Below are 12,500 nucleotides of genomic sequence, written 5' to 3' on the forward strand. Positions count from 1 at the left end.
CACCATTTCTCCCATAGGCTCAGTTGTGTAACCTTCAGCCAGGTAGTCTGCAGAGTAAGAGTAAAATGCTTCCTAGTATTGAGGAGGCGTGGAGCCTGCCCATCCCTGCTGAGCTCACCTCCAGACAGGGACAGGCCCTGAGCGCTGGCCAGCAGCCCCAGCAGGTGAGCCCCGAGACCAGGCAGACGTCCACCGTACTAACGAACTAACTAACCGACCGACTGACCCCAGCGGCACGGCCCAAACCAACACCTGAACCCTGGGGGGAGGGGGGGGGCTGGGTCATGACCTGAGGGGATCGGTGTAGCGTATGCAGTGTGATTGAATTCCAACCAGCCAATAAGACGATGAGTAGTAACGATTCTGCCGATGTCGTCGAATCCACTCAGGTCTCCATAAACGGTTGGGAGGAAGGGGGGTTCATGGGTTGATTTGGGCCGGGGCCTCCAGGTGGTACCGTAGGTAGAACACCCCCCCCCCCCCCCCCCCCCTCTCTCTCTCTCTCTCTAACGTAGAACAGTAGTCCTGTAGTCCAGTTAAGCGGGTGGTTCCTTTACCCTAGACAGTAGAGTGCATCGTACAGGGCTGCCTCCACTCACCCATCCCCTCAACACAGCTAGCCGCTCTACACGGCGTGAGCGAGTGAATGTGTTATTCTTGATTATCTCCGATGTCTGATTTCGGTGATTATTAACGGCAGCCCGTGCGGCGGCGGCCATGGCGGCGCGTCAACCCCGCGGTCTGAATCATACACGGTCGGGCGTCTCTGTCCGCCTTCTTCTTGGGAGACTGTTTGGCGCGGGAGCTCCGACGGCAGGGCGCCCTGACGCCAAACAGTGGCGACCCCAACGCTTTGGTTTCTCACGTTTCACCTCCGATTCATCTCATTCCTCCCGCCAAGAAGAACAGACAGGACGCCGTTCTCGCCCTCGCATGCGGAGAATCAGACCGTTTATGATTCAGACACATACGACTGTCGTGTTGATGCTGCGGTCAAGTCATTTTGTGCATTTAGATAAACATTCTCTCCCTGCTGCTGCTCCTGCTCCTGTCCTCCTGCTTGTGCTCCTCCTCCTCCTCTTCCTCCCCCTCCTCCTCCCCCTCCCTCCTCGTTGCCTCTCCAGGCGTGTAAGCCCCAGCAGGGGGGTGAGACCAGCGGTCACCCAGATGGCCTGGCCAGCCCGGCCAAGAGGAAACGTACAGCCAGCCCAGCTAAGGTCAGTACACCCTAACCTTAACGCTGCTAACGTACAGCCAGACCAGCTAAGGTACTGTACACCCTAACCTTAACCCTGCTAACGTACAGCCAGCCCAGCTAACACCCTAACCCTGCTAACGTACCGACAGCCCAGCTAACACCCTAACCTTAACCCTGCTAACGTACAGCCAGCCCAGCTAACACGCTAACCTTAACCCTGCTAACGTACAGCCAGCCCAGCTAACACCCTAACCTTAACCCTGCTAACGTACAGCCAGCCCAGCTAACACCCTAACCCTGCTAACATACAGCCAGCCCAGCTAACACCCTAACCCTGCTAACATACAGCCAGCCCAGCTAAGGTGCAGTAGTACACCGTGGCTCTAACCCCAACCCTGCTACCACTGTTCTAAACCCAGAAATACACCAAACCGAAGCTCCGACGAGAATAGTGTGGGTTCTAACCGTCGGGAACCGTTGGCTCGGTGGGGCAGCATTTCAACTCCTGGGGGGGAGAATAAAGAAGACTCTACCGCTGCTGCTTTCTCAAAGTATCATTGCCATTGTTGACAGCCATGGCATTGAGAGGCTCTATTGAACACAGAGATGAAGCCTTTCCAGAATCAGTCCCTCCAGAAAAACGCGGGCAAAAATCCTTGATTATGTGGTCAAATATCCTTGATTATGCAGGCAAAAATCCATGATTATGCAGGGTTTTATGTGATTTTATGCGTTGAAAATGCGGTGATTTTCTGAAGTTGCGGGAACTTGCGAATACTGCGAGAATATGCGAGAACCTGTCCTGTATTTTCGTGCACACCCCACTCTAATGCATATAGCCTACACTACTACCTCTTCACATGCTTGGAATGATACGAGAAATAACAAAACCATAGCCTATGCGAGCGTGCCTAGACCAGGTACGGTAATAGACCGGCGTCATGATTGGAGGCAGCCTTAAAACTTAGTGATGATGAAACTTATAAACAACCATTATGCCAGGGTCTGGTCTCTGCAGTCATCCAGGTCATTTGCTATTTCCAAGTTTATCAGACCAAACATTTTGCCCATGTCTATGATCTGATGTTTATTGATTTGATCTTAATATAATCGATGCAGCTGTGCTTTAGCCTACTCTTATTGGCTATTTATTTCCTTCATTCATGATGAGAATAGCAGAGGACTTTGAACTTGATGCATTAAACATAAATTGGTGCAATTCACTAGAATGCAGGGAATAAGATGTCTGACACTCATAATCTAATGGGGGAGGACCCCCAGACCCCTGCTTGATTTGTGTTCCGTGAGCATGGGACTGCTGGCAAGGTGTCCCTTATCTTTCCCCATTGAAGGTGGCAACCCTACAAACGAGGTGAATAAGTTTTTAAAGCAGAAAAATGCGGGAAGTATGAAATCAAGCGAGCCCCGCATATTCCAAGTTTATTGCGCGGAGATCAGTGATTATCGCGGTGAAAATGCACTCTTTTTAAAATTATGTGACCCTTGCATAATCTGTGCCTTTTGCCTGATTATGCAATGAATTATGCGATCGCATAATCGCGTTTTTCTGGAGGGACTGCAGAATGCAACTGATTTATCCACAACTGGATACACAACAGGGCAGAACTGGAAAGAGCAGACCTTCTGTCAGTACCAACATTGTCTCTACACCAAATATACAGCAAGTTATGCCCCATAGCATTTTGTATGGCACCGAACTACGGTATGTTTTACAAAGGCTAGCTAGAGAAACAGAAGTCTGAAAAATGTATGCAGCCTCACTCTGAATGTCGTAACGGGACTTGGAGAATATGAAAGACAAAACATTGTTCCATTGGAATGGCGTGAAAACCCATAACAGGCCAAAACCAACATTTATCATCATTGCATGTGACGAGTGTACATTTGACTTTAGATCTATTGCTGGCATAGACAGACAGCAGAGGGCAGCTCTAGTGCTTATGCTGATTTACAATGACAATATAATTTGCTATTGGGAGGGTGGTGTATTCACATTAGTAGGCTAGGTACAGGAGGCAGCCCTTGTCCCATTCCGTAAGCCTAAACCCAATAAAGCCAGTGCTAACGTTGGCTTCGGTCAAACTATGACATCTTGTCTGTTCTTGCTGTGTGTACATCTGCTGTCTTCTCGTCTGAGCCAGCCTTGACTGTTGTTTTGTTTACCTGCTATCCATACATCATTGTTGTTGTTTTTTAACCTGCTATCCAGCGCTATTCCCATTTCTGATCTACACGATGACGCGTGTAGAGGTCACGTGGAACGCTGTTTATTCTCACGCGCGCCCGGAACGAAAAGTGCAAATGAGGAGCCAACTGTCAGCTTGGTGTATTCACAATTGGGGGTGGGAGGACGACAACTTTTGTCAGGAGCGGTCAAGAGCACTGTTGGCATGATGTATTTCTAGTTTAACCCCAACCCTCACCGCTGTTCTAACCCCAACTGTGACCACTGTTCTAACCCCAAACCTGCTACCACTTTGGCCTAACCAAGTCCAACTACAGTTTGTAAATGGTTTCTAACTGAGCTTGCTCCCAGGACCATTTTAGGGGAAATGTCTGTCCAATAACCCCCGAGCCCTGGATTCATGATTGTGAACTGTTGGTCCTCTCTCTCTATCTCTCTCCCAGAGTCCAGCGGAGTCCTGGACCGGCAGTTCAGGTCAGCAGCAGCTCCCCGGCTGGTACCTCACACCTCAGAAACTACAGGTGAGCTCTGCTCTGCTCTCTTCTGCTCTGCCCTGCTCTGCCCATCCCTGCCATGTCATGCCCAGCTCTGCTGTGTTCTGTTCTGCTGTGTTCTGTTCTGCTCAGTTTTGTTCTGCTCCGTTTTGTTCTGTTCTGTTCTGCTCTCCTCTGTTCTGCTCTCCTCTGTTCTGCTATGCTATGTTCTGTTCTGCTCTGTTCTGTTCTGCTCTGCTCTGCTCTGCTCTGCTCTGTTTTGTTTTGCTCTGCTCTGTTTTGTTTTGTTTTGCTCTGCTCTGCTCTGCTCTGTTCTGTTCTGTTTTGCTCTGCTCTGCTCTGTTTTGTTTTGCTCTGCTCTGCTCTGCTCTGCTCTGATCTGCTCTGCTCTGCTCTGCTCTGCTCTCCTCTGTTCTGTTCTGTTCTGTTCTGTTCTGCTCTGTTCACACATTAGGTAGTATCAGTGTAAATAGTCTCACATATCAGAATATCTATAGCAGAATACATTTTATTTATCTATTGAGTCAACTTATTCTGATAGCTCCTTCAGTAGCATCTTGCACTACTGGCCTGCGGAGCTCCAGAGGTTTAGAAAGAGGTGCACAAGTTAACCTCTGGCATAACTTTGACCCTCAGCTCCTGGATCATTTACGGACGAACCGAGCCAGCCTGAAACCCCCACAGGTGCAGATGCTGGACCAACTGGAGAAACAGTTCTCACTAATGCAGCAGCATCAGCAGCAGGTAGGCGCGCGCGCACACACACACACACACACACACACACACACACACACACACACACACACACACACACACACACACACACACACACAAACACCACACCTGTTATGATACAGAGATTTACATCAGCATAAGACAAACCGAGCTCTGATGCGACACAATTTGGATAACCAAATCAGGTCAGATGTACAGCAGACCTCCTCTCTCTAATGGTGACTCACCCCCCCCTCCTCCCCCATCTCTCGCTGTCTCTCTCTCTCTCTGATTGGTCAGATGAGGCAGCATGCGCCGTCGGGGCAGATGCGGCCCAGCCTACCCAACGGCCCCTCGGCCGGCCGCTCGCCGACCCCGAACTCCCTCCCCCACCGCGCCCCGCACCCCGCCGTCCGGCCCCCCTGCACGGCCCAGCCAATGGGCAACGGACCCTGCTCTTCAAGCCCCGCCCCCGGCGGCGGGCGCCTAGCCAGTCCGGACGTCGCCGGCGTCGGTCCCGGGGGCAACAATCACACCCTGGGGCCGGGGGCGGGGCCGGGAGGGTTGCCGGGAGGGGGCGGGACTAACGGAAACGTGCCTTACCTGCAGCAGAACTCTCTACCTCACAACTGCACAGCCACCAGTCACAGTAACCCCGCCAGCAGCAGCTCCAGCGCCAGCACCACCCAGGAGGCCTGGAGGAGCCAGCAACGCACCAACACCACTCAGGTACACCAGAGGGCCTGGCCTAAGCTCTCCAGATGGGTCTTAGCTCTCCTCCTCTGCCTGCCTCTCTCTATCGCGCTCTCTCTCTCTCGCTATCTCTCTCTCTCTCGCTCTCTCTCTCTCTCGCTATCTCTCTCGTTCTCGCTCTCTCTCTCGTTCTCGCTCTCTCTCTCTCGTGCTCTCTCTCTCTCTCGCTCTCTCTCTCTCTCGCTCTCTCTCTCTCGCTCTCTCTCTCGCTATCTCTCTCGCACTCTCTCTCTCGTTCTCGCTCACTCTCTCTCGCTATATCTCTCGCTCTCTCTCGCTCTCTCTCTCTCTCTCTCACACACACACGCACTCACTTTTACTCTCTGTCTTTCTGTCTCTTTCGCTGTCTCTCGCTCTCTCTCTCTCTCACTCTCCCTCTCTTTCTCTCTGTCTCCCTCTCTCTCCCTCTCTCTCTCCATCTGATTGTCTCTCTTTTACCCCCCCTCTCTCCCCCTCGCTCTCTCCCTCTCTCTCTCTCTTTCTCTCTCTCTCTCTCTCTTGCCCCCCCTCCCTCATGGTTCAGTAAACCTGTGGTCTGATCACCTCCCTCTCTTCTTCTCTCTGTGTCTCCAGGGGCTTCATAAAGGTCCAGGTTCACATTCGGCAGGTCCCAATGGAGAACCCCCTTTCTCCTCCTCCTCCTCCGCCTCCCCCCACCCCCACCCCTTCCCCGCCCAGTCCACGTCTTCAGCCGCCGACGGCGCCGGCGTTCTCAATCAGGTCGGACTTCCCGCCTCCTCCCTCTCCTCCTCCTCCTCCTCCGCCTCCTCCCTCTCCTCCTCCTCCCCCCAGACGGGCACCACCCCCAATCACCTCTCCTCGCCCCCCCACTTCGCCACTACCTCAGGGGCCCACACCAAAGAGACCATGCCTCCAGGGTGCAACGGCGGCGGCGGATTGGCCGCCCTGTGCCCCGAGAGCACAGCCGGGCATTCTGCCGCGGGCACGCCGCTCAGTCCCGGCCCCGCCCCTGCACAGGGATTGACTAATCACGTCCAGCAAAGGGCGACGGACCGCTCGGCGAGCCCCTCCCAGCCCGGCTCCTCCCCTCCTCCTCCTCCTCCAGGCGCGCTCAGTTCAGACAATCCCCAACTCTCGGCCTTACTGACGGGAAAAGCCAGTACTAACGACGACGACGACAACAACAACAGCAGCAGTAACCACGGCGATCGCCAGGGCCCGTCGGAGAAGGTCAACAACATCCACCCGGGCGTCCGCTCCGGCGGCGGGGTCAGGCCCCTCTCGGAACGCTCCCTGACCTCCTCGCCGCTCTCGGCCGTGTCCGCCGCTGCCAGCCCCTCCCCCAGCCGCTCGGCCGAGCCCCCCGCCCCCGGCGGCCTGGCCTGCCTTAACAGCCCGTGCGGAGGCGGCGCGGCCACGGGGCCCCGTGGGGCCCCCTCGCTCAACGGCGGGGGGCCGGAAGACTCCCGGAGCCCGGTGAAGACGGAGCCGTGCGGGGCCTCCCCCGGGCCGCAGCCCCCTCCCGCGCCCTCGGTGCTGGCGCCCTGGTCGTCTGTGTCCATCTACCCCAGCTCCAACGAGCTGCTCAGGGCCTGCCGGTAAGCTGATGCGCTGGCGTCCGAGAAGTGGACTGATTGGCTGTATGCCTGTTGTCTGTAGCACTGGCCGTGTGATGCAAGAGAGGGAGACTAGGAAGGAAGTCAGCTGTTTGGTTAGTTTCATAGTGAGCTGGTGTGTCCGTAGTTTCATATTGAGCTGGCGTGTTCTTAGTTTCATAGAGCTGGCGTGTTCTTAGTTTCATAGAGCTGGCGTGTTCTTAGTTTCGTAGAGCTGTTGTGTTCTTATTTTCATTGAGCTGCTTTGTTCTTAGTTTTTTAATGAGCTGGTGTCTCCTTGGTTTCATAGAGCTGTTGTGTTCTTAGTTTTATAGTGAGCTGTTGTGTTCTTAGTTTTGTAGAGCTGTTAGTTTGGTAGTGTGCTGGTGTGTTCTTAGTTTGGTAGTGTGCTGGTGTGTTATAAGCCCACATAGTCTTGTGTGTTTATTACAATGCTGGGTGCTGCGTGTGTGGAAGGTGCTGATTCTACAGGATGACGAGCCGGTCCCTCTCATGTAGGTCATGGGGGGGGGGCTGGGCTGTGGTCATGGCTAGGTGGCTTGTATGTCTGTGTGGTTGGTTGGTTTAAGTGGGTGTGGAGTGTGTGTGCGATTTCATGTCAGCATGCTTTTGTGTTTGTGTGTGTGTTGGTGTAACCTATTTCTTGGTGTGTGCATGCGTGTGAGTGTGAGTGTGTGTGTGTATGTGTGTGTGAGAGAGAGAGAGTGCGTGTGTGTGTGTGCAAGTGAGTACATGTGCGTGTGTGTGAGTATGCGTGTGTGAGTGAGTGAGTGAGTGTGCGTGCGTGTGAGTACATGTGCGTGTGTGTGAGTATGTGTGTGAGTGTGTGTGTGTGTGTGTGAGTGCGTGCGTGTGTATGTTTGTGCGAGTGCGTCCGTGTCTGTCAGGGTTTCCGTTTACCAGCAATTGCCGTTTTTTGTCCGGGAAAATCTAGGTATCGCACACCAAGGTACTCTTGTGAGGTGATGATCACTGGAAGAACTGGTCATGAGACAGAAGAAAAAGTGTTGCACACTCTGGCTCCATATGCAGTTATTTTATTTGGACGTTTCGGCCTGTTGGCCTGAGAGATTCTGAAGAAGGCCAACAGGCCGACAAGTCAAAATAAATAATACAGTATAAAGACCAGAATTTCTCCCGTTTGTCCGGGACATAGAAATGTTCCCGGACACATAGACCGGCACGATATGGAAATACTGGTGTGTGTGTGTGTGTGTGTGTGTGTGTGTGTGCGTGCGAGTGAGTACATGTGCGTGTGTGTGTGAGTGCGTGTGTGTGCGTGTGCGTGTGTGTGTGTGTGTGCCAGATGAACACCACCGGTTCCACACAGTGGGCTTTTGCTTTAAGATGCTAGAAAGCCTGCGTCATTTTGCCAGGTGGCCTGCTCCCTGTGTTTGTCCCCTCTCTGTTGCCGTAGGGTTACTGCCGTGTGGTGACTGGGAGCGGCTAGTCAGTTGAATCAGGTGTGTGGAGATCCTGCCCAGCAAGGCTGCCCTGCCCGGCCCTCCTCCCTGGACACACATGACTTAATCCACATCAGATCAGTTTATTATCCATGTTTATGCACACACACACACACTAGGAGTTTGTTTAGAGTAACGGTGCGTACGCCGACGGAGACGATGTCAGACAAGGTGCAGCACAGGACGGGACAGTGCAAAGACATGACAGGGCAAATACAGAATACAATATATATCCCATAAAGTACAAATGCTAAATTCAAGACACAGGCCCTGCTGACGAGGCTGATGGCTGTGGGGAAGAAGCTGTTTTTGTGACGCGAGGTGTTGGCTCTGTCTTGGCTCACCTGGTTGTAGTACATGATCACCTGGTTGTAGGTCATGATCACCTGGTTGTAGGTCATGATCACCTGGTTGTAGGACATGATCACCTGGTTGTAGGTCATGATGACCTGGTTGTAGGTCATGATGACCTGGTTGTAGGTCATGATCACCTGGTTGTAGGACATGATCACCTGGTTGTAGGACATGATCACCTGGTTGTAGGTCATGATCACCTGGTTGTAGGACATGATCACCTGGTTGTAGGACATGATGACCTGGTTGTAGGACATGATCACCTGGTTGTAGGACATGATCACCTGGTTGTAGGTCATGATGACCTGGTTGTAGGACATGATCACCTGGTTGTAGGACATGATCACCTGGTTGTAGGTCATGATCACCTGGTTGTAGGACATGATCACCTGGTTGTAGGACATGATCACCTGATTGTAGGTCATGATCACCTGTAGGCTGGTGAACTAGCTCGGCCTACGATGTCTATCACCTGAGGCAGGTCTTTCACAATCAAAGTACATGTCCCTATAGTTATACCAACCTCTTCATAAAAGGAAGTAAAACCGTGTTTGTGTGTGTGTTTGTGTGTGTGCGCGCACACGCGTGTGTGTCTGTCAAAGGAACTGCCATGCATTTAATGCATCACATTCTCCTACCTGTTGGCTCGATAGATTACATGTTTACAGCGGCGTTGATGTTTACATGTTTACAGCGCCGTTGATGTTTATATGTTTGCAGCGGCGTTGATGTTTACACGTTTACAGCGGCGTTGATGTTTACAAGTTTACAGCGGCATTGTTTACACGTTTACAGTGGCGTTGTTTCAGCTAAAGGCTCCTGAACTGACCCGTGTGACATGGTCTCCTGTGCTGCAGGAGCCTGGGTAAGAACGGCGTCTCGACCAGCGGCGTCCTCCTGGACAAGTGCCCGCCCCCCCGGCCGCCACCCCCGCCCTTCCCCTCGCTGCCAAAGGACAAGCTCAACCCCCCCACGCCCAGCATCTACGTGAGTACCGCCCCCACGCTGAACCCCAAGTGTCAGGCGTGTTGTTTTTCCAGACGCGCCGTGTAAACAAACTGTTGTTGCACAGGGCGTTAAGACTCCAGGCTGTTGTCATCGTCTATCTTGGTCCTTCCTGGTTCATGTGTGTGTTGCAGGGTTTTCCACACACAGACTTTACTCAGGCAGGCCGCCCAGGGGTTTGAACCGCAGCCCAAGTTTGCTTTGTGACCAATTAAGTATTTCCGGGTCGGTTCGGTGTTTGAGAAATTAAGAAAGTGTATTTTCTATTTATTTTGACTAAATAAACGTTACCTTGCACCTTTTATCTCTCAAACTCCATTTTTAACTTGTAATAAGATTTTGTCAATTTTCGCCTTTCCTATCAGTAGTGATCTCTCAAATGCTTCAGCAGAGATATGTGTGAGGGGCAGACACGCACACACACACACACACACACACAAACACACAAACACACAAACACACACGCACACACCAGTGACGAGGGCGCAGACTCAGAGGCTGAGATGCTCCAGAGCCTGGTTCTACCTGAACAGTCATGTCAGCAGTGTGGAAGAGCTCAACCTTGATTTGAAGAAAGAGATGATCATTAAACTTGTCACGTGATTGCGGTTGTGTTGTTGTTTGGACAAAGACAAGTGCACACAGCCCTCAACGCTGAAGCAGCTTTTCTTAAAGCGACAGTACACATTTGTTGTAAATGGATGATGGGCACCGTGCTGTTGAAGGAATAGAATCTCAGTGATAATTGAAAGGCTTCAAAAGGAAGGGATACACAGGCAAGCAAACACCGCTCTCTTCATTCGCTTCCAAGGAAAATGTCTCCGTTCAACAAAATCTAACAAGGCTCAAAACCCGTTGATATATTTATTGAAGAAATATCAACATGATTGAAGGGTAATGGAATTTCACATGATGACTGTGATGATGATGAAGATGACGAAAGTGCAAAGTCTGAGTGCCAAGATTACATTAATCCTGGATACAGTGTGTTTAATGTGTCCATATATTGAATTATTATTTGTTCCAAGAGTAAAACCATGTGTCGGATTGCTGAACGGTATTGGCACACAGTCAAGATAGCTGCTACCACTACAAGTATATTTCAGACCTGTATTGTATTCTCTAAAATGACTCAAACCTCTGCTGTGTGTGTGTGTGTGTGTGTGTGTGTGTGTGTGTGTGTGTGTGTGTGTGTGTGTGTGTGTGTGTGTGTGTGTGTGTGTGTGTGTGTGTGTGTGTGTTTTACAGCTGGAGAATAAGAGAGATGCCTTCTTCCCTCCTCTGCACCAGTTCTGTACAAACCCTGCCAACCCTGTTACTGTTATCAGAGGACTGGCTGGAGCGCTCAAACTGGGTAAGGCCAGGACACACACACACTCACACACAGTCTCACGCACACACACACACACACACACACACACACACTCTGTTAACACACACACGCACACACACACACACACATGCATACATGTGAGTCTGACTCCACGCTGCGCTGTCTAGTGATGAAGAGGAAATAAATATTGTATTTTATATGAATTTGAATTGAGCTGTTTCCTCCAAAACTGTGGTGACAGACAGCTCACTCTGTTACTGTGTGTGTGTGTGTAACTGTGTGTGTTTGTGTGTGTGTGTGTAACTATGTGACTATGTGACTGCCTGACTGAGTGTGTGTGTGTGTGTGTGTGTGTGAGAGAGAAAAACTGACTGTGTAACTGTGTGTCTTCTGTTTTCCCTCTCACATGTCTTGGTGGGTGTGTCTCTGTGCTTGTTTATGTGAGTGTGTGTGTGTGAGTGTGTGCGTGTGTGCAATGACAGAAGTTGATATGTAAAACAACAGCACCACCTGCAAGCAGAAACTGTCATTGCATGTTTGGTACATCTACACACACACACACACACACACACACACACACACACACACAGAGAGAGGGATACTGAAGATCTTGAAGATATGTGTGTGTGAGTGTTACCTCTGTCCTTCTCTCCCTCCTCCCTTTCTCTCCTCCCCGCGGTCATCTTTCCATTCTTCCCTGCCCTACCGTCTCTCTCTGTCTCTCCTTCCTTCCCTCCCTCCATCCCTCTATCTCTCCCTCCATCCCCCTATTTCTCCCTCCTATCCCTCCCTCCCATCTCTTCCTCCTTCTCTACTGTCCTCGTCTCCATCCCCTTATCCTTCCCTCCCTCTCCCATCTCTCTATCCCTCCCTCTCTCCCTCCCATCTCTCTATCCCTCCTATCTCTCCTCCCTCCCTCCTATCTCTCTCCCTCCCTCCTATCTCTCCTCCCTCCCTCCCTCCTATCTCTCCTCCCTCCCCTCCTATCTCCCCTCCCTCCTATCTCTCTCTCCCTCCCTCCTATCTCTCTCCCTCCCTCCTATCTCTCCTCCCTCCCTCCCTCCTATCTCTCCTCCCTCCCCTCCTATCTCTCTCTCCCTCCCTCCTATCTCTCTCCCTCCCTCCTATCTCTCCCTCCCTCCCCTCCTATCTCTCTCTCCCTCCCTCCTATCTCTCCCTCCCTCCTATCTCTCTCTCCCTCCCTCTTATCTCTCCCTCCCTCCCTCCCTCCCTCCCTCCTATCTCTCTCCCTCCCTCTTATCCCTCCCTCCCTCCCTCCTATCTCTCTCCCTCCCTCCTGTCTCTCCTTCCTCCCCTCCCATCTCTCTCCCCCCCTCCCCCAGACCTGGGTCTGTTCTCCACTAAGACCCTGGTGGACGCTAACCCGGACCACCTGGTGGAGG

The 12,500-nt window shown here is 52.0% G+C and overlaps 1 protein-coding gene across 1 annotated transcript in view; it reads left to right on the plus strand.

The window, feature by feature from the left end:
- The window catches only part of kdm6a (lysine (K)-specific demethylase 6A), a 54,058-nt gene that overhangs the window by 32,377 nt on the left and 9,181 nt on the right, over positions 1–12,500 (plus strand). Inside the window, exons 13-21 of the mRNA XM_084443243.1 lie at positions 18–164; positions 1,125–1,217; positions 3,848–3,925; positions 4,535–4,642; positions 4,913–5,341; positions 5,939–6,924; positions 9,617–9,746; positions 11,013–11,118; positions 12,441–12,500. The exon at positions 12,441–12,500 is cut by the window's right edge and continues 146 nt beyond it. Coding sequence (XP_084299369.1) covers positions 18–164; positions 1,125–1,217; positions 3,848–3,925; positions 4,535–4,642; positions 4,913–5,341; positions 5,939–6,924; positions 9,617–9,746; positions 11,013–11,118; positions 12,441–12,500 — 2,137 coding nt within the window. The remainder of the gene's footprint in view (positions 1–17; positions 165–1,124; positions 1,218–3,847; positions 3,926–4,534; positions 4,643–4,912; positions 5,342–5,938; positions 6,925–9,616; positions 9,747–11,012; positions 11,119–12,440) is intronic.

The sequence above is a fragment of the Borostomias antarcticus genome (genome assembly GCF_949987555.1).
Source record: "Borostomias antarcticus genome assembly, chromosome: 9".
In the NCBI taxonomy this organism is placed as follows: Eukaryota; Metazoa; Chordata; class Actinopteri; order Stomiiformes; family Stomiidae; genus Borostomias; species Borostomias antarcticus.